We start from the raw sequence: 21,294 nt of genomic DNA, 5'->3' as shown, positions 1-21,294 counted from the left end.
GCTGCACTGAGCCTGTGTTCTTCCTTCTGTATCTGTGCAGATTTGGTTGATATTACAAGAATTGTATATTCAAATGGTGTCTGTGCTACTAAAAGCATTCCAGATCCAACAGGACATGAGCCTGGCAAGCTGTCAGGTGATGCTGTCTGGCTTTTTGTGGCTTTTTCCTTTTATTTCCCTTGCTGCCTTTCACCAAGTTGAAATGATTAATAACATCAACCAGATTATTATTTCGTGATGCTTCTTGCTCGCTGTTCCTGCGGTGCTTTAACCTGCTCTTGTGTCTCCTCCTCTCCTTCTTCCCCTTCCCCTTTCACCACAAGCACATTCAGGGCTTTTCTACCACACAGTTCCCTCCCCCTTTAATAACCTGTGCCTTTTTTCATCAGCTTTTTCCTTCTAAACCCTTCTATATAATTAAATTCTGCTAATGCAGAGTAGGTTTCTGAGGCCAATTTTGAGTTTGCTGGCAATGAGGTGCAGCCAGGTGAGTGCCTGGGTGTTTGCTCAGCTCTCCAGGCTCCTGGGCAGGTTTGGAGGCCAGAGCTGCAGTTGCTGCTGAGATGGAACCCCAGCTGCTGCCACTTCAGCCAGGCTCACTACGAGTGATGGGTGGCAGAGCTTTCCTATTCTTTCCTTCCTGAACCCTCCTTGCCTTTGGATTTTTCCTTCCTTTCATCTCCCCTCTATAGAAAACTTTCCAACAGCCTTTGCTGATCTATTTCTGGTCCAGTCTTAAGCTTTAAAAATTCTGTTCTCCTTCCACAGGGTTCTGGTAATGTCCTTTCAGATATTTTATGGGCGTAGTCACCTCGGTCCCCTTTGTGTTTCTGAATGTTCTTTGAGGCTGTGCTGCCAGGTTCTCCCTCTCCTGGGGAGTTCCAGCTCACCTGGGTGTTCCTTTTGGGATAAACTAATCCATTTTATGGCTTTTTCTGTGCTAAAGGAGCCTCAGCCCTTTACATTCTGGACTTGCAGATAATCTCAGTTTCAAACCCTGCGTGCATTTTCTGTCCTGTGAGGATGAGACTTTGGCCATGACACATGTTCAAAGCTGTGGTAGAAAAGAGCTCCCTATTTTAAATTTATTTACCTCTCTGGAATTGGATTTTCTGACAGGTAGGGCCTCTGTTAAATGTAATTTAAGATGAGAACATCACAATTCGCTGCCTTGGAATAAAACCCTGCTGCAAATCACATCTGCATATTAACAGTTCTTTTGTGATGCTTTTCACTCTGTGCATTTCAATAAAACTCAGGCAGATTTTTGGGTAGCGTTGAGAACCACGTGCTCTCTGGGAAAGCAGAGCAGCAATCTTGTACCTTAACATGCATTTTTTCAAGCTTATTTGAACATTTTTAATAAAAATTAGATGCTTTAAACTCAAATTTGCTACTGAGGTGTACTAATATGGTGTATTTTATGTATTTTATCAATATTTCTTATGTCCTCCTTATCTGTAAGGTCAATACTCGGTCACTCTGCACTGCAATAAGGACAGATAATATCAGTATAGAGTTAAGCAGTTTGTGGCTTTTCCCCCTATAAACACATAAAATTTCTTCCTGTAAATCCATATAAGTCTTTCTACGATTTCTAGAAAACCATAATGGCAAAAAAAACCCCATTAAAAACCCCATTGTTTTTCCTTAAGTATGTAAGAAATCATTAGACAGACTTATACCAATGGAGATGCAGGTTTCCTTCATTTGTTTTCCTATTAAAAAGGAACCCCTCTAAAAGAGTTTGGAAGCAAGAACAACCACAGAGTTCAAGAAAATATTTCTTGACAGATTGGTCATCTCATAAAGGCCAGGCTGCATTTTGAAATCCTGCTTTTAATATTTTTAAAAAATCTGCTCTAAAATCTCGCTGTTGTAAGGAGCAGGCAGGTTTTTCCTGGAGTTTATTCCTATCAAAGGAACATTTTGCATTCGTTCTGCATTCGTTTATGTAGCACTGTCATCCCATCTCCTTTCTGCGGAGTGTAAAACGCAAAGGCAAAATTTTGGGAAATTCTGATGGTCTGATTGACCTCTCAGTGTGTCCCATAGCCTGGGCCGGGAGATCCCCTGTGGTTTTAGAGAGGCCACGCTGAATTTCAACTGTTAAAGACTCAAAAATCCAAAAAGCAACTCACCATTTCCTCCACCCCTCTGAAAGACTTCAGGTTTTGACGAGGTCTAGCAATTAATTTCTCTGCTCCTAGAATTCCTTCCTCCCTTCAAACACCTCTGCTCCACCTGAAGTTATCTTCGTCAAATGAAATGAACACAAAAAAAAGTTAAATGCCTTTAAAATTTTGTTGTTTTCATTGAGCTGTGGAGAATTTTCTCAGGATTTTAAGTTGTAAACATGATTTTTTATTCAGTGTGGAAGCTTGTCATATTTAGGGACACTTTCCAAGAGCTTGATCTAAGTTCAATCTGTTTCCTGCAGATTTTCTTTCATTCTTACAAACAATTTTTTTTCAGCTGAAATAAAATAAATATTTCAGCTGAAAAGTGGATTGTTTTATTTGATTTTACTTGAGGTATCTACAGGTAATTCCTTTTATCTTAACCATAACATCTTGTATTATTTGCATGCTCCGTGGTACCATTTATGTGAATGTGGAGATCAGTTCTGACAGCAAAAACACAAAATTAATTTCACTGATCCAGTCAAGGAATATTTTTATTTTTCACCTGATTTTGCTTAATCAAGATGTATTTTTTACTGACGTCTTGGAAGTATTACTCTGCAGCAGCTCTTTGTAATTTTGTACAAGCTGCACTAAATTTCCACTCTTGAAAAGGAAATAAAATCAGTGTTTCACTGTGGCTACACCAGGCCACGTTTATTTTGTGAGAAATAAGGGAGGAGGTTTGCCCTTAAAAAACTAAAATATTCATCATACTTAATTCTAAGTCAAATCTAATGAAAAAGGAATTCTGGTGTTATATCTGCTGAAACAGAATTCCTTGCATTAGGAAACCATTTAATACAAGCAGGACAAGAGTGAATTTGCTGGTTTGGAAAAGGAATCTAAAATCGAACGCAGCCCAATTAAGAAGATTAAGGCTAAACAGAGCAAAAATCATCAGTCCTTCCCAAAATCCCCGTTCTGCTGAAGGAGGAAGTTACAGGGTTGGTTTCTGAGTTGCATTTGTGGCTGGTGACGAGCAGCTTAAGGTACTGAAGTTAAAAAAGGTTTTTTAATTTCTTCCTTGAGTGCTATACAAGTGGTTTTAGGAAGGTTCTTGTGCTGAAGGTTCAGGAGGGCCATGAGTGGAAGCACATCCCTGCCCTTGGGAGCAGCTTTTGCCTTTCCCTTAAGAGGTCTCAATGTAAACTACAGAGAACTTGGTAAAAACTCCCTTTATTTTCATTTTCTTCCTCTCTTAGTGGCTGTTCAGTCTCATCTTTCTTCCTTTGACTTTTGGTAGTTTTGTTATTGTTCACATGCAGGAGTAATTACTCAGCTGGTTAATGAATTATGATTCTCCTGTTTGTAATTTAGAAATAGAAATCACATTGGTTGTTAATTCCCTCTAGTGACAGGTGACGAATAAACCAAAATTAAAGTGCAGTCAGAGGTGGAAGCAAATTTGCTGAACCCCCTGGTAGCTGGGTAAGATGGAAAAGTGATGTCAAATTCCTGCCTGGTCCCATTCTTCATGGAAAACAGAAAAAGTTCTTCCTAGGTCACTCAGGAGAGGGGGCTCAGGCTGGGTTCTCCTCTCCCATCACTTGGGATATCTCTGGAATGTGACTCTGGAATGTGTCCTTGGCTGCCCAGTATTTCTCCCAGGTGCTCTTTCACTAAGAAGGAGATCTATTTGTCAGTTTTATTTGGTGAATACTATCTAGGAAGTCTATTTGAATTTTAATTGCATCCAATTTTGAGATAGATAATGAGCAGATATATATAAAGTAATTCAGAATTAACAGCTCAGAGTAGAGTCATTCTCTTAACACTGTTTTACCTGTGGCAGGAATAATGGACTTGCAGTTCTAGAAGCATCCCACTGTATTTCTCTGTGGGGAAGATTGCTGAATTAATATCAGGGAGCTTTTTTCACTCAGTGTTCCTTAATACATTCATTATCAAATTGAAGCACTGATAAACTCAGTTCACGCCAGTAATTTTTTTTAACAACTGTTCCCCATAAGTGTGCTTAGCTGAGAACATTTAGAAATTGTGTTGAAAATTGTTTTAAAAAATTGTGTCAAAAATTGTTTAATTTAAACTGGCAGGTTGTTAATGTTAATTTAATGCCGTTGTTTTGCATTGATTAATGTCATTCATTGTTTTAGTGCTTCTTGTCACTTTAAATAAATTCTGCAGGTTCTTGGTGGCTCGGGTGAAGCTCTGAGCCCTTCTATCACATAACAGAATTGTTGCTTTCTCTTCCTCATTGTTTAGTTCAGGTTCACCAAGGATGGATTGCTCAGTAGAAAAATTAAAAGAACTAAGATTTCTGTTGATTTATTTCTTTTCTCTTTTCCACAGACCTCTTTATTTGTCTTTTTCCTCCACTCTGCTGCGTTTCATTAGCAGGCAGTGCTTGGAAAAGCAGCTCCATTCCCTCACCTCGTCATGTCACAGCAAGTTTTATTTCTTGTGATAAACCCCACCTAAACTGGTCCTTAATGTCTCTGCAGGGTGTGGTACTGCAACAGGAGGAGCTGAGGATGAGGGTGAGGCCGAAGCTGGCTGGATTGAAGGTGCTGCCATCCTCCTGTCTGTCATCTGTGTTGTCCTTGTCACTGCCTTCAACGACTGGAGCAAGGAGAAGCAGTTCCGGGGGCTCCAGAGCCGCATCGAGCAGGAGCAGAAGTTCACCGTGGTGCGGGGGGGACAGGTCATCCAAATCCCCGTGGCAGAGATCGTGGTTGGGGACATTGCCCAGGTGAAATACGGTGAGTGCATGACCTAGAGAGCCTTTGTTGACTCTCCTGGGCCTTCCCAGCAGGATGGACACAATTACTGGAAGGGATGGAAAAGGCAGGAGTGTGTGATTGTCCTTGGCCATGGTGAGGTGCCAAACTGGGCTCTCAGGGCAAAAGGAGAACCTGCTGTAAAACTGCATTAGCAAATCAATTTTATTGGTGTAAACTTCTTTCACTGACCAGGGCAAGAACTGTTCATACAAAGGTAATTCTCTATCATGGAGGATTGCGTTATTCAGATTCTTTTTTTTTTTTTATTTCTGTCCAGTTAGGGATAAGAGGAAGTATTTTTAAATGTTGTGTAGAAGGGAATTGGGCCTCTGTGCTCACCTCACAAGTTGCTTCAGATCCAGGTGGATCCCCCAGACCAGGTGTCTGATAATCCCATGCCATAGGGAAAGCCCTGTGCTCCACTGGAGTGGAAGACTCCTGCAGGAACTCTGTTTTAGGAGTTCCAGCAATATCCCTGTTCCATCAGCCATCACGTTTCTCCAGGACTTACCTAAGGGCTTCCCGAGGGGGGAAGGGGAAAGGGCAGCTCAGCTGTTGATTAGCTGCTGTTAATTCCTATGAAGTCTGATGGAGAAACCTTCAGATGATGTGAAGAGCACTTCCCTGCCAACCCCCCAGGATGGGGATGTCCATTGTGTGTTAAACGTGGTACATTTGGGTTCTGGGATAGCATTAATCAGAAAATGTTTGCAGTACAACAGCCTTTCCTTGCAGGATTGCAATGCTGTGGCTCATGTGGACAGAAACAGGAGTGACTCCTTCACTCTGCTTTCGTTTTACCTTTTAATGCAATGGCTTATTGGGATTCTGTAACAAAAGTCATGATGTAATTATGAAAACAATCTCATGGTGGTTTTCCTTCCCCATGATCTCACCACAGGTGACCTTCTCCCTGCTGATGGGATATTTATTCAAGGAAATGATCTCAAAATTGATGAGAGCTCTTTGACTGGAGAGTCCGACCAGGTCCGCAAATCCGTGGACAAAGACCCGATGCTGCTGTCAGGTAAAATCTGCCCCATCCCCTCTGAGTTCCTGCTGTTCTCTGCCTTGGCCACATTTTATTGGGGTTTCCTTTTCCATGAGGTTTTGGCCACCCAGGTAGAGCTGAGATTTTGATCACATTCACTGCCCTTGTCACTTTGTAATTTAAAATTCACATTGTTGGGTTTTTGGTTGTGTGCAGTTATTTCTGATCATCACACTTATTTTGTAAAAGTATAAAGAAATCGAGCATTTTCAGAGGAAAAGGAAAGTCTCAGGGAAATAGCAATTGTTTCAATTCTTTGCATGTTAGTTTTAATTTACCATTAAATTTCAAAGACTTTTAAAGTCTCTTTAAACCCTCTTTGTGTATGGAAGGTAAAATAAAAGAAACAATATGTTTAAAAGCAACTGCATATGCAAAATATTTTGAGCTTGATTTCTGTGGTAAACTCAAATTATTTTTAATATTTGTAGTCTGCGATATAATTCTTTGCAGTAAATCAGATAAATTGAATGCGATTTTTAAGTTCAAATAAAGGTGGGTCATTTGTCAGAGGATTCCAGCTGGGATGTGATCACAAATAACAGATATGCTGATATATAACAATCACCAATGTGTTATAAACTGAAACTCATTTTCAAATATTCAAGTTTCTTTGCTATGGGGAGAGAAATTTATATTTCCAATGCAGAGATCAATAAAGTTTATAATCTTTATTTCTCTCTCACTGGATAATCTTTATGTGATTGCAAAGAAGGTGAAGAATCAATGGGATATTTTAATAAGCACTGCACACACTTTTGTTCCATACTTACACTGATAAATTTGGGCTCATGACATGTTAGAAAATCCCTGAACTCTCTTTGCTCAGGAGCAGAATTGATGATTGGAGATTCTCTCATGCAAAAAACTTCCTTCTTCCCTAAATACAGTGCAAAGTTTAATCCCAACGATGCAGAAATTGATGCACTGCCCATTGTTACTTGTCCAAAAACTTGGAAACCACCACGTTTTTCAGGGTGGGTTTGAGCTGGTTTAAAAAGTTCCTCTTGGATGTCAACCTAGACCTGTATTTTTATAAAACTTGATTATAGAAGAAAAAAACAAACAAACAAACCAACCCCCCTCCAAAAACATCGACAGGCCTTAAATTTTCCTCTTATTCTTCTGCCTGAAGACATCAGTGAGTTCTCATTTGGAATTTAAACAAATACTGCCAGGATGTTGCTTGCCACTGTTCTTCCTTATCACCTGCTGGAAGTGGAAACAGCTCAGGTTTGCCAGAGGAATCCCTGAAAACATTGGGATGGTGGCCACAGTTTGTTTGGGGGGTCGAAATTTGGTGGAAGACAAACACCCAGGGTTGGGGAGTGTTGTTTTCACTTTGGCCCCGAAGGAGCGTTTTTGATACTCCCTCAGGTTCAGTGCCGTAATTAAACCGAGTTTCTGTGCTTTGTGTCCTGTTGAATCATCCAGACAGCTTTTGCTGCACTTGAGGAGCAATTGTGAGTGTCCAAATGCTGCCTCTGGCAGATGTTTCCATCTGCACCCATCACATGGGTGCCACCCAGGAGGGCAGGAATGGGAATCCAGGCCCTGCTGCACCTGGAAATGAAAGAAGCTGCTTCTCTTCCATAGTTGCTAAAACATTTTCCTTCCTTTTTTCCCAGTTATTTAGATTAATTTGATGAAGGTGTGAAAGAGGTAGAGGAGCCCACCTGATGTGGCTCTCACTGAACTGAGGTTGGCAGGAATTTATTTTACCCTGGTCAAACTTTTACCAGTATCTGGTTCTGTCAACACTCAACAGGATTCGAAACAAAGGGAACAGAGCTTAGACCAGAACAAACAAACCAAAGAAACCTCTTGGTCGTGGTGCTTTGTAACGTTTTGGAAATAAAAGCAAAGCTTGATTAAGGAATCGGGTCAGTTATTGCCTGGAGCAAAATAATTCTGGTTTGCTCTTAATTCACTACCAGAAAACCCAGAAAATGTCCCAAGCTGGGCTTCTGGCACAGCAGAAACTTTCAGAACCAAGCAGCTGACTTCAAAAGTTTGGAATTATTTGGATATGTTGAAATTACTTGTAAATGAGGTTTTTTTTTCAGGGAAAGCTCTTTTTTCATAGAGGATATTCTGATGGTTGGTTCACTTTATTTTTAACTTTGGTTTCCTCTTGATAACTGCACTGACCAAAACCTTGTTTAGATTTGCCCACTGAGAAATTTTTGTTCCCCACAAGTTTGCTGGAAGTAAAAACAGCATCAGACCCCCAAAATGGCATGTTCTGCTTTTATTTTCTTGCTTTTTCAGCCCTAGTTCCATGTATTTCACCAGTACCATTATTAGATTTAGGCATTTCTGAGTTTCATGTTTAGCTGGACTTTTGTCTGAAAAATATGTCCTGTAATAAGGTCCTTATCCATCTAATGTTTCCCTCTTCCCTTACTCAACCAGTTTTCCTTTTCTACCGTGGAATAGTCACCATTTTTCTACTTTAATTTAAATAATCAGCATGTTAAAAAAAAAAGTTTTGCTAAGGTCAAGTCTTGAGAGGGAAGGAACTCAGTAGAGTTGTTCAATGTGAAGATGAAATCCATGTTTAGTGACAGACAAATGGAAAACCTGCAGTCCAGAATTCCATTTCTGCAACCACCGATTGAAATCATCGAGCCTGGTTCTGTATCCAAGCTAATTTAATCATAATTCTGCTTAAGTGGTGAAATGACCAGAATTGGGTGGAAGGATTTTTTTGGGATTCTCTTTTACAGGCCTAACATTAAGAAAAGGTTCAGACAGGCATCTCAAATTCAGAGATTTTTGCCCTCTGCAGGTGTGCAGAGCTAAGCTGGAGATGTGGTGGGTGCCTGTTTTGTTGGGAGAGCTGCCCTGGGAGCGTGGGAGTGAGTGCCACTTTCTGGAGGATATTTCTACCCACCTTTGTCGTCCAATTCAGGAAAAGATTCCCTCAGAACAAAACACGGGGATACAAATAGCAAGTTCTTAATTAAAATGTACTGGAAGTAGTGACATATCTTAAAGGAGGCTCCAATAAATTTCTGAGGAAGGTTTCAGAGCTTTTGTTTTCTGACTGAATCAACCAAGTCTGTGCTGGCTTTTAAAGATCTTTTCTGATCTTTAGGTTTGAATGGAATTTTTTTTTTTGGGGGGGGTTTATTTGGGTGGCAGGCCTAATTTGTATATTTGTGGTGTTCTGCTGAAACTGTTTTCTTGCGAAAGATAAACTTGGTTAGTGGCAATATTTCTTTTAAAAAGAGAATCTGATGTGTTGGTGATGGATGTGCAGCCTGAGGTTTGTGCTGAAGCATTAATTCTTGGTCGAGAGTAATGCACAAAACAGGGTTTAGTTTTGTTATGTGGTAAAATCCCCCTCAATACAGAGTTTTCAAGTGTAACAAATCTCTCTCAGTACTGTCATAAAAGCCTTGCATAAGTTTCTACATTTATTTTAGCTCTCTGTAACCTTTCTTTCCTCTTCTCAGGTACCCATGTCATGGAAGGCTCTGGGCGGATGCTGGTGACTGCTGTGGGGGTGAATTCTCAGACTGGCATCATCTTCACTCTGCTGGGAGCTGGGGGAGAAGAGGAGGAGAAGAAAGATAAGAAAGGTAATCTCCAAACACCAGGATGCTCCAAGGACAGCTCTTTAGGCTTTGTGCAGCCGGAGCTCTCCTTCGCTCTTGACAAATAAATGCAATTTTTCAAACTGCCCTTTTTTTAATGATACATTTTTATCATCACATGTCACACAGAAAAACAGCAGAAGCTGTTAGCCAATAAATCCATTGGATAACAAGATGTTTTTCCAGTGTGAAACTGCAGGCTTCCAGTACACACTGAAATGCAAGGGAGTACGTGGGCATGCTCCAGTTGCTGTGGCTTCTCTACATGAATCCATGCTCACTCACGGTTTGCTAAGATTTTGTGCTTTTCTATCAATGTAATTTTGTTTTTTCCAGGAAAAACCCCCTTGGCCACGGAAATAGCATCTGTCTTAGAGATTCAGGACTAAAATAAAGATAAGCTGGGGCTCTTTGCTAGCCCAGTTGTTTAATGTCAGTGACTGACTTGAGAGGCATTTTAATTTCTTCAGGTGTAAAGGTCAGGCTAAGAATAGTAAAAGCCAGGAATGCAGCAGTAAATGTTAGCAAGACAGTTTTACTTTCATGTCCTGTCTCAGTTAATGAAATCAAGAAGCCTCTTTAGACATTTCACCTTATTACAGTGTGATGTCATAAGCATTTGCTAATTTATGGGCTGCACACTAAGCAGAAACATGATTTAATGTCTGTCCTTTGCAGTTTTACTTCACGCAGCCTTGTAAATTGTTCTGCTTCCGCAATTTCATTCCAAGTCTGTCCTAAGAATATTTGTCTGTCAGACATAATTAAGGGCCAATTAATACAGGGTTTTTAGACATTTCTGCTCTTTCTGGTGGTCTTCACCATTAATAAAAAAAGGCAGTTAGAGCTTTCCTGAACATTTTATTTGCTGTCTGTCAGGCAAAATGATTCCACCTCTTTTTTTGTTTCCATCCTTTTGTTGGAAGCTGCAGATAGGAAGGCCAAATTCAAATGGTTTTCAGGACCTACAATTTCCATTTCTGAGTATGTGCAGCAAGTGGCTGCCTTTGACTCTCTGCTGCTTTGAAGAAGTCCCTTTTTACTTAAGGAAATGTTTATCATTTCATTTCTGCCTAGGAAGGCACAAAACCTGGGGAGTTCCAGGAGAATTAAAAGGAGAAAGACTGAAACGTCACAAAATGAAAGTCTTTTATGCCAGACTGGTTTTGAGCAGTACCTTGGAGTTTGCTCTTGCTGTCGTTCAGAGCCTTGGTGAGATCTGGGGGAGAGGAGGAGCAGCTTCATCCCTGTGTGATGTGCGAGCTGCCTGGGCTGGGTTTAACTGGGCTGGCCTCTCTGGGCTGTGCTCAGGACAACTGTGGTTCTCTCAGGTTTCACTGGGAAGAGCCTGGAAAGGCAGGAAAAGAGAAATCAGGGATGTTGCACTGCGCTGTAGCTGTAACTTATGCAGAGACAGAGGTTCTCACAGAGGTGTGTCAGAATTTGGATGCAGACACAGAATTTAATTGAATGTGGCTCTGTAGAAACAGCTTTAATTTAAAAAATCCATAATATAGAGAATTCCTTCACATTTTCTGATGCTGCTGGCAGCTTCGTGTTCATGCCTGGGCAGAGCTGGTGGCAGATGGAGGCCCAATTTCAAATGAAAACCTCTGGTACATAAACCTGCAGTTCTCAGAAATCCTGCCAGTCAAATACTCCTTTCAGTCCACGTGTGCTTTTGTTGTTCATTAACACTTTAAAATCATCACGCAGGTGTGAAACAGGAGGAGGAACAGCAGCTTCCAGGTAGAGTGAGAATTGTACCCCATCCAATGGAGGCTTTCAGTTGGTGCCAATCAGGGGGGAACTGCTGATTGAAATAATTGTCTTTGAATCAGTCAAGTCGAAATTAAAGTATTATTTCAAATCAACAGGATTGCTGGTGCCAAATCTTTTGGTGTGCAGGCATTGTTGGTGTTGCAAATCTTCATGTTCAGCTCCAATAATCAGCTGTTCCCCAGCAGTAAATTGCAAAGTATTTAACGTGGGATCCTTGATTTGCTGTTAGCAGCTCACGCTGTGCTGGTTGGGGTGGGGATCCAAACGGAATAAAGAACAAGCACGAGTCACCAAAACAGTTTAAGTCATTGCCATCACAGTAATCAAATTTGCAATGGAAATGTTTCTGAATGCAGTTGCACAGGGTGTGTTTTTAAATCCTGGGAGCTGTTTATTTTCTTCTCCCAATTTGCCATTTGTAAATAAAATCAGCCCGTTCTTCTGCAGCACCAACCCAGTACAGCATGAAACAATCCCTGTGGGGCAGGGACTGGAGCTGCTTGAGAGTCTCAGTCAGGATTCATGGGAGGACTTGGTTCTATTGTGAGCAATTAACCACCAGAAACAAAACAAAATGAATTTTATCTGTTATTTGCAGAGACTAATTTTTTTGAACTCTACTATAAAATCATAGTAAAATGATAAAACCTTCTTCAAGCTTTTCACCTTCCTGTTAGGAAAGATTTCTTGTCCGATTTTCTCTAATACGTGGATAATTACCGAAGAGGAGAAGAGGGTTTTCTTTTCTGATTCTCCTTTCATGTCACCGCAAACCAGGAAGTGTGTCACGTCCATCATCTGGATTTAAAATAACTCATTATTCTCCTCAAGACTGTATTTGCCTTTTCTACCTAAAATATAGGAAAATTTCATGTTTCTACTCAGATCAGTGTGCGTTTTACCTGGGTGATGGCAGGACATGGTGCTAAATCCTAATGTGCAAAATTATCTAAACCATAAAACATGTGCCATTTTGCTCTGCAGTAGTATGTACATATATATATATAATGCATTTTTAAATGCATATTTTAAAACTACCTGTGCACTGTGTAAATGAACTCCAAAGGAAATATTTCAACCCCTTTAAAACTGCATAAATTACATTAAAGTACAAAAAATAACACCTAAAAGGACTAAAGGGATGTGCACAGGGCTGTGCACACTCAGTTCTCACCAACTCCTTTAACTTTGTTAAACGTGTTTCATATTTATTTCTTTTTATTATTGGTATTATTATTATTTGAGTTTTCGGCTCACTTTGTGACATCCTCCCAATGCCACGTTGCTTTGGAAATTTGTGTTAATTCATTTAAAACTCTTTGATTTTGGGAGCAAACAAAGCCACAAACGCATTTCGCTCTGTCATGTGCTTTCGTTCGCGTTGTTGTTATTATTTATTTATCATTTGTTGTTTTGTTTTTGTGGTTTTTTTTGTTTTCTTTGGTTTTTTTTTTTTTATCCATTATTGCTCAGTAGATTCTTCCCATCCCTCCTCCCACCCTCCTCCAGCCACAGATGGTGCAGCAGGTGCAAATGCCACTGATAATGCAAATGCCAGCTTAGTCAATGGTACGTCACAACCCCCGGCTTGTCGGATTTGATGGATTTCTCTCCTGACTGTGTCAAATTCCCTCTCCCCTCCCTGGCCTGCACAGATGTTGTGTGTGTGTGACTGCACTCTGAGAGATCCTACTCCACACGCTCTGCAGGAGCTTGGAAGAGAGGCCACAGGGATGCTGCAGCTTTATCCCCGCAGAATCCAGCCTGGCAGAGGCAGGATTTGGAATCCTGATCTATTTGCCATTAAAACTGCAGTTAAAAGGAGCAGTTAAGTCAGGCCAGTTTCAAAACTCTGGGGTAGATTCACATGAAGTTTTATTATAAAGCTTCATTATTCAACATAGTTCTGAAGAGGAGCACCATGAGAAAGGGATTCTCTCTGCTTCTCCTCTTTTTCACTCTCATAATTCCTCACACAATCTCCACGTGGTTCTGAGAAAGGGCTGGGATCAGGATCTGGCTCCATTTCAACAACACTGTTAGGAACAACTCTTGCTGCTTTCAGCATCTGTTTCAGGGGGCCTGAGAAGTTTTGTGTGTGCCCTCAGTGATTTTCTCCTGAGCCTGCCCATGTTAACTAAACCCAAACTAATCCATTCCTGCAGCCAGTTCTGTGTCCCAGTACAGACTCCTGACCCTTCTTGTTAGCACACAGATATTTCAGTCTCTCTCCTAACAGGCAAATTCCAGAGTTAAATTGAATTGAATGGGTCAATATTAGTGTAGGCATCAGCTGTATTTTGCTGCTAATCAGATACATGAGCCTTTATTTGCCAGAGGAACCTTTCCCTCTTGTGCAGTGCCAAAAATACTGAGGAAAGTCATTCTACTTTTCATCATGTTGGTGATAGAAGTTTTTTTTCCATGCAGGTTAGCAGTTGTTGCATTTCACATGTGAAATGAGGGTTTCTGATAGCAGCACCAAGTGCTGAGTAAGAGCCAGGATTTACTGCTGTAGTATCTTATTTAAAGCAGTGACACAGGAAATCTTTGAAGCTATTTTCAAATCATTAAAAGAAACATATAACCAGATTTAAAACCCATTCTGGAAAAGTAGGATTTACAATCCCTACATCTCCTTGCATGGCAGGAACCTCCATCATTCTGGTTCCAGATTCCAGAGACCAAGAACCAGGAAATGAATGATAAGTGTTTATTGCTGTGAGGATGCTGAGGTCCTGGCACAGAGCAGCTGTGGCTGCCCAGTCCCTGGCAGTGTCCAAGGCCAGGTTGGACGTGGCTTGGAGCAGCCCGGGATAGTGGAAGGTGTCCCTGCCCATGGCAGGGGTGGCACTGGTTGAGCTTTAAGGTTTGTTCCAGTTCTGTGATGATCCTGTGATGATTCCACCTCGGTGAGTGTAAAACAAACAAACTCTGCTTCAGCCGTGCTGGATCCCCAGCGTTCCTGCTCATCCCTGCCAGCTGCAGAGCAGAGTTCAGCCCCTCTTTGCTGGTGCTCAGCAGGTGCAGAACGAGCCCTGTGCTGCTCCAGCCTGGGCTCTGCTCAAAGCTGGGGCTGCCTGGTAAATCCCGGTTGTGTTTGCCCTTAATGCTGAGCTTAATGAGGAAATTGAGTTCCAGTTGATATTAGATCAGTGTCTGAATTAGGGATGTGATTTTCCATCATCCTCATTCCAGTCAGGAACAACAGTTGCTGTCCATGTTTATCCTGGAGCTGAGAGATACAAACCCAGGACTTTGAAGTGTAGAGTGGGTTTTTTTGTGCAGTTGGCGGATATTTTGGCTTTTAGCTCCTCTGAGATGAGGCAGTTCAATAATTCTGCTGGTCTTTGATCAACATGGACAGCAGAGGCTTTCCACAATCCAACTGCTCTGACTTTGTGCTCAGAGCAGAACTCAGACAGGCAGACTCAGATCTGAGTGCTTTGGAATTATCTGGGAAATGGCCAGTGCCAGATTCCTGGTGATTTCTCAGTTAGCACTGCTGATGAGTTAGAGAATACTGAAAATGTAGATACGGTTTGAAGGGGAGAAAGGAAGGGGAGATAAGTTATAAACCAAGGAGCCCAAATTCTTCTGCATATTCCTTTGGTCTGGATGAAATGAACACTTTTTAAAAGTCTGAAAATTCTTCCTGAGGTGTGATTGGAAACAAGCATTTTACCTAAAGTCTGATACCCTTGTATAGAAAATATCTTAAAATAAAAAAGAATTTTATACTTGAATTAGTAGCAAGCTCAGGAAATGCTGCTGCTTGAAAATCAACCTGTTAACATTTCAGGTAAAATATTTTTATTCTTAATTGTCAATACACAATTGACACAAAAGAAAGAGTTTGTTTTCAGCCAGTGAGCATGTAGTGATAAATTCATTTACTTTGTGACCCACCCTGTGTATTAGGTGCTGTATCAAAGGAACTCTTATCAATTCTCTTGGGTTTTAGGAGTTGAGATCAAAATAGAGAATTGTTGCTGGTCTCATTGTTAAAACCATGGACAACAAGTTCAGTTTTTGAAAGGTGCAAGTCAAGGTTGTAAACAGAGCGGATAATTCTGCAGAAAGGAAGGAATTCAGGAAAATTCATCTCATTTCAAAGTATTATATTTAGTAAAGGTAATTTTAAAAAATGAAAATCGGGGAAGCAGTAATCCCTGTTTACAGCTTGTTTACCCCAAATTTGATTTCCTTCTAGTAGAGCAAATTACCCCAAATTTGATTTCCTTCCAGTAGGGCACTGCCACCTTCCTTAAATCAGGATTTCCAGGGTGGGTTGTTGGGGTTCTTTTGGCATTTGTAACCCAGAGAATTTGCTACTTAAATGTGTATTCAGAAAATATAGAAAAGGTATAGAAATGCCTCACCTGACTCAGAATAAAGTCTGTGCTGGAATATTTCACATCTACAGCTAATCCCAGTGTAGGTACTGAACGACTTCAGTTCCTGCAAAGCAATTTGCAGTTTGAGGGTATTTTTTAAAATAATTTTGTTACTTTAAATTCATTTTTAAATTTATATTTTAATATATTTCTGAATTGTAAGTGAAGTTATTTATTGAATACATAGAAGAATTATCTAGAACTTCCTGTTTATTACAGTGGTTCCAGCTCAGCGCTTGGGAACACAACTCCATCATTTTCTTTGCTTGATTCCAAGCAGTTCTTCCAATTTAGAAATAATTTCCAAACGAGGGAAATAATTTCCAAAACAGTGATAGGACTTTGTTATTCTGTGTCTTTGGCTCTTCCTCAAGGGCTGGGGCAGGTAAAGGGGAGGCTTTTCTCAGGAATTTTATTTGGTGAAGTCCATGACTTTTAGAGTAAGAATTTAGTCAGTAAAGGTGCCACGAGTCCTTTCCAAAACACAGGAACTGTACTGAGGCAAAGGCAGGTGCAAAACATTTTACATTTGAATTCAACACTTTCAAATCAGCTGCAGTACCCAGGTGTTGTTAGAAATGCTATTCCAAACCTTCTGACGTTTCATCGTTGCTTAGAAAAGCGATAAAAAACTCAGATGGATTCCTCCAGCCCAAACAACATTCATTTTATTTATTATTCCAAACAGAAAAGAAGAAAATATTTACAGAATTATGTAAAAAAGAAATCATATTTTTGAGGAGTTATTTCACATTATGCTATCAAAATATGAGGAAATACTCATCCTTTTAATGATTCTAAACAATGCAGCGAGGACAGAAGGATGGGGGAGTATTTGTACCTGGAAGGAGGAAGGATCTCTCAGCAGTGGTGATTCTATCATCTTTCTTTCTGTCTTAATTTCCCTGTTCATATTTTATAGCAAAGTACAGCTTTGAAATTATTTGGCCCAGGGGGGTATAAATAGTTTACAGCATCCTTTTCTTTATCTTAATTACCCAAATAGCCTTTTCTTTGTCACTCTGTCTAAAAACCTGAACTATAACTACCTGTGATCACTTCCCCCCCTCAATAACCTGAATGCAGTAAATTAAGAATATTAAGAATGTATTTTTAAAATACCTAAATTTACCTTGTTTTTAATGATTGTTTATTTTGTGTACTGGTATTTTCAGGTAGCCATTCAATTGTGAGTGTAATTTATTATGATAATTATGCTATTAAATAGCAAATATATGCCCTAAAATTACATATTTTGATTTACAAAGAAAAATAATCTCTGTGACGTGTTTGCCAGTTGTGACAGTCATATTTGGGTTTTGTTGGTGATTTTTATATTTTTGAAAGTTGAAGATTCTTCAATTTTTGCCTCTCCAAGGTTTAGAATTGCACTCTGCTGAAGGATCTCTAGAGCAGGAAATGAAGCAGACTGCCTGCTCTAAATTAATGCCTTCCAGTTCTTAGAGAAGGCTTCATGCTCCAGCCAGAAATCCGAATCTCCAGAGATATTTTATGTCTTCCAGTAACTTTATTAAAAGCCCTTCTAAGAAAAACAGCCACCAGGCAGGTACTGAGTCCAACTGTGGCCCACAGGCAAAGGTTTTGTAGGGAATTTCACCATGAAAATGAGCTGGGTTTGCTCAGCTTCATGGACTCATCTCTCATGCAAAGTGTAAAGCTCTGGAAGGTGGAGACTGATTTTTTAAAACTTCTATGGTTGCCAGGGATAGACTCAGAAATCGAGACAAGCAGCTGATGGTCAGTGGTTTATTGCAGTAATTCATCTGAGCTCTGGGATGATTTTAGGTCACGAGATGTCCTTTCCCTGGCTCTGCTTCTGGGCTTTGGAGTTTCCCAGCGTGACACTGGGGTCTATTTTTGACAAATACAAGACTGGTTTGGTCAATTTTGCTCTCTTTTGAGGGACATCTTTAGTGCTCTCCCACTTAGTGCACAGGCCAACATGCAAGAGATGCATCTTAGCTTTCCCATTCTGTGATTATTTACTCACAACAGAGTGAAAAAATTAATCCATGTAGCAGTCAGAAGAACAAGATGTACCTGCTGGCACACTTTTTAATAAGTTCTGATGATACATTTCTTATTAGAATGTGTCAACAATCCTGTAATGGTGTTTTAACTTAATTTTCCTTAGCATTGTTTTTTGTTGTGCATTTTACATGACTACCAAAAGAGCCTGACATCCATTCTGAAATAATATTTGTTGTAGTCTTTTCCATAAATTCATATATTACTGGGAGAGTTTCATAAGGGCTCCCTCCAAGAAATTTTGAATACATTTGAAAATGTTTAGTTGTTCTTCTGAATACCAAAGTTTTGTATATAATTTGTACATTTTGCCATTTTTATCTCATACACACTTTCAAATGACATTTCCAGTTAAAAAAAGGCACAAAGGAATAAGGACTTTGGTGGGGTAAAACTGTGTGTAGAGAAAATGTCCAGCTGGAAATTAAAGAGGCACTTGGTAAATCTGTCTCCAGGATAAATCTGAATTTAGGTCACCTGGCACTTGTATTTCCAGAAAAAATTTGCTAATTAGTACAACCAAGTGAGGAAGGTGTAATTTAAAAATCCAATCTGATTTGCATTTTTATTTATTTATTTTTATTTATGAACACTATTGTTTCTATTTTTTTTCTCAATTTAGTAACATGATTAACCTAATTCTGGAATGCATTAAGAAAGTTGTTCTCTATACAGAGTTTTTAAGTCCCAGCCCTCTGAAACATCAGTTCAGGAATACGATTCCAATTCAGCTTTCCACCAGATCCACTTTATGAGTTTCACCCTCTGAATTCATGCAGAGTCCTCAAAACCACGTGCTGATATTTAGTGTTTCACGTGTTCCAACCCTGACCTTGCCTGGAATTCCCTGGATGTGCCCAGCTGGGTTGGGCACTCCTGTGAGTGCAGGTGTGAGGGCAGGGGATGGTGCCCAGCTCCCTGTGATGTGCTCATGGCTTTTGTGTCCCGTTGATTTGAATTCCCATTTTCGTGTTCTGTCTCGGCTGAAGGTTGTTTACTGTCTGTTGTCTGTTGGAATTTTTCATCATTTAGGCAAGATGCAGGATGGGAATATGGAGAACAGCCAGAACAAAGGTAATCTTCTTTCCTATTCAGGAGGTTGTGGAATGTGTTGTTAGCATGTAGTTCAACCCTGTCCCAAAGTACAACGAGAACCTGTGGTTTGTGCTGTGTGTGAAACTGGCCCTTATTGTTCATGCAGAATGCCCCAAAAAACCCCAAGCAACCAACCCCAACCAAAAACCCACCAAAGAGATTGTAACTTCCATGGGTTGCAGATATTTAGGAGAGGAGTATTTTAAATAAACCATTTATAGATGTTGCTTTCATCTCACAAAGCTCATTAGAATTAATTTTTCCTGTGCAAGTTTTGTATCCTACGTATTGTTAGTGATTTTCCAACCCAATTTGTTATGTCTCATCATCTCTGGTGTCTGATGGCATTGTCTGGACAGATTTTCATTTGCAGGGAGAAGGTAAAGCAATAACAAAAGGAAACCTTAAAGCCAAGGTGTTATTTAGCAGTGTAAAAGCCTTTTATGAGGATAAAGAACAGGAAGATTAAGAGTCTTAGGAGTTTCTTATTCAATATACAATGTCAGGAAGAAATTGGAATCGATATTTTGCTTTCTCTGAAGTGAAGTCATGGCTCCCTTTTTATTATAAGACACAGCTATCAAGAGTTCTTTGGGTGATACCAAATTAAACAATAATTTTCTCTTCTCAGATAATATTAAACATTGCAAAGGTGACACCTCAGAAACTGGGTAGAGAAACTCAGTGGAAAACAGTACAAAAGTGCCAAATAAAATGCTATTAAATAATAAGCATTCAGGCTAGGTAGATAAATTCGATTTCCAGGTCAAACAAGCATGGTCTTGTATAACCTCTTCACGAAAGCAAAGCTGTTTCATCTCATCCTGTTTTATTTATTATGCTCAGTACAAAGCAGACACATGCACATATATCCACTGCAATGTCACTGCCTGTCAGAAACACAGAAAAATAAAGTTTCCTTCTATTGGCATTCTGTCAAGAAAGGAGGGATCAGCCCTGAAATTGTGTGTGGTTTTTTGTGGGGGAATGGCGATGCCACCGCCATCAGCCCCGATGGCTGAGTTACCTGATCACGGAATGCTGAGGAAACTTTATAGCTCAGGGATTTTCTGGAATGCTGGACGGCAGAGTGTGGTCTCCTGTTGCTGAGGTGCCCCTGCAGCCTGGAGGAGCCACATTCCCTACAAAATGTTTGCATTGGAAATATGATTGCAAGAGGGGGCGGGCATTGCATTCTAGCAGGCATCCCGAAACTCCGAGAAATGCGGATCTGTCAAAGCACCTGAGCTCAGCTATTCCAGGGAATCCTGCAGTGCTGATGCTGTCACTTGCCAAGTCACCTGCAAGGCATTCAGTGACATATATGTGTATGGCCCAGAGTGCCACGGGTGGGGGCAGAAACGAGAGAGAAACCCAAGCAATGGTCTGCCAGCCCATATCCCCCACGTGTCCTGAGGGCACACGGATGTGCTGGCACAGCTGTGTCCTGCAGAGCCCCACGGGGCCTCCAGGGCACCTGCCTGGCACGGGAGCCAAGGGTGTCCCTGGCAGTGATGGTCCCAGCCAGCCCCTGCGATGCTGGCTGGATTCAGTGAGGATGAACAGTGGGAGAAAAGGAAGGAATAAAGCTCTGGAGTAACAGTTTTGTTCTGCATTATCAGCCAAGCAGCAGGACGGGGCTGCTGCCATGGAGATGCAGCCGCTGAAGAGCGCAGAAGGGGGAGAGGGAGACGACAAGGACAAGAAGAAATCCAACATGCACAAGAAGGAAAAATCCGTTCTTCAGGGAAAGCTGACCAAGCTGGCAGTGCAGATTGGCAAAGCAGGTATGGCTGGGGGGCACCAAACCCCTCTGGGTCACAGCAGGCAAAGAGCTGCAGAGCAAAGGGGTCTGAAAGGGACAGGCCCTTTTTTCCTGCAAGATTTGGAAATGGGTCATCATAAAGCTGTTCTAAGGAGAGTATGTGCTACTGAAGATCTTTATTTTCCTAAAAATCCACTTTGACTGTCAAGAAACTTTGGGCAACTTGGATTGTAATGAATATTTGAATCCAAATGAAATGCGGCTTTTCTCATCGTTAATATTCCTGAGTGCAGTAATTACGTATTTAATTTCCTCTCCCCTCAGAACTTGGGAGTACACAGTTTCAGAATCTCTAATATCATCTCGAAATATCACTCACACAGTATTTCCCTCTCATGGATTCTGAAATCATTCTGTTCCCCCCAAATACCCACGTTCCTGCCTTCTCCCCAAGCATGACACACCCTTTGACTCCTGTACCCAGAACCATCTGGCCCCTGCTGTTGGGAGCAGCACTTTCCCAGCCTGTCAGTGGAGAGTGGAAATCTTCCATGAGGGCCTGAAGTTCCTTGGGTTTGGCTTTTTGGTTTTTTTTTTTTTTTGGTGGTATTAAAGAGATTTTGATC

At 40.7% G+C, this 21,294-nt stretch overlaps 1 protein-coding gene across 14 annotated transcripts in view; it reads left to right on the top strand.

Moving 5' to 3' along the window:
* Positions 1–21,294, top strand: part of ATP2B2 (ATPase plasma membrane Ca2+ transporting 2) — a 382,727-nt gene that overhangs the window by 292,276 nt on the left and 69,157 nt on the right. For 9 of the 14 annotated variants that reach the window (XM_042026753.1, XM_042026744.1, XM_042026748.1 and 6 more), the window contains 6 exons: positions 4,649–4,906; positions 5,829–5,954; positions 9,440–9,565; positions 12,839–12,931; positions 18,841–18,882; positions 20,526–20,690. In XM_042026753.1, the coding sequence (XP_041882687.1) occupies positions 4,649–4,906; positions 5,829–5,954; positions 9,440–9,565; positions 12,839–12,931; positions 18,841–18,882; positions 20,526–20,690 (810 nt within the window). The remainder of the gene's footprint in view (positions 1–4,648; positions 4,907–5,828; positions 5,955–9,439; positions 9,566–12,838; positions 12,932–18,840; positions 18,883–20,525; positions 20,691–21,294) is intronic. The other 5 variants (XM_042026756.1, XM_042026758.1, XM_042026752.1 and 2 more) reach the window with 2 other exon arrangements.

This window comes from Corvus kubaryi, unplaced genomic scaffold (assembly GCF_017639235.1).
Source record: "Corvus kubaryi isolate FWS band 111438036 unplaced genomic scaffold, C.kubaryi_AGA036_p1.0 37285, whole genome shotgun sequence".
NCBI lineage: Eukaryota > Metazoa > Chordata > Aves > Passeriformes > Corvidae > Corvus > Corvus kubaryi.
Note: the sequence above shows the minus strand (reverse complement) of the source record. Positions and strands in the feature narration are given on the sequence as shown.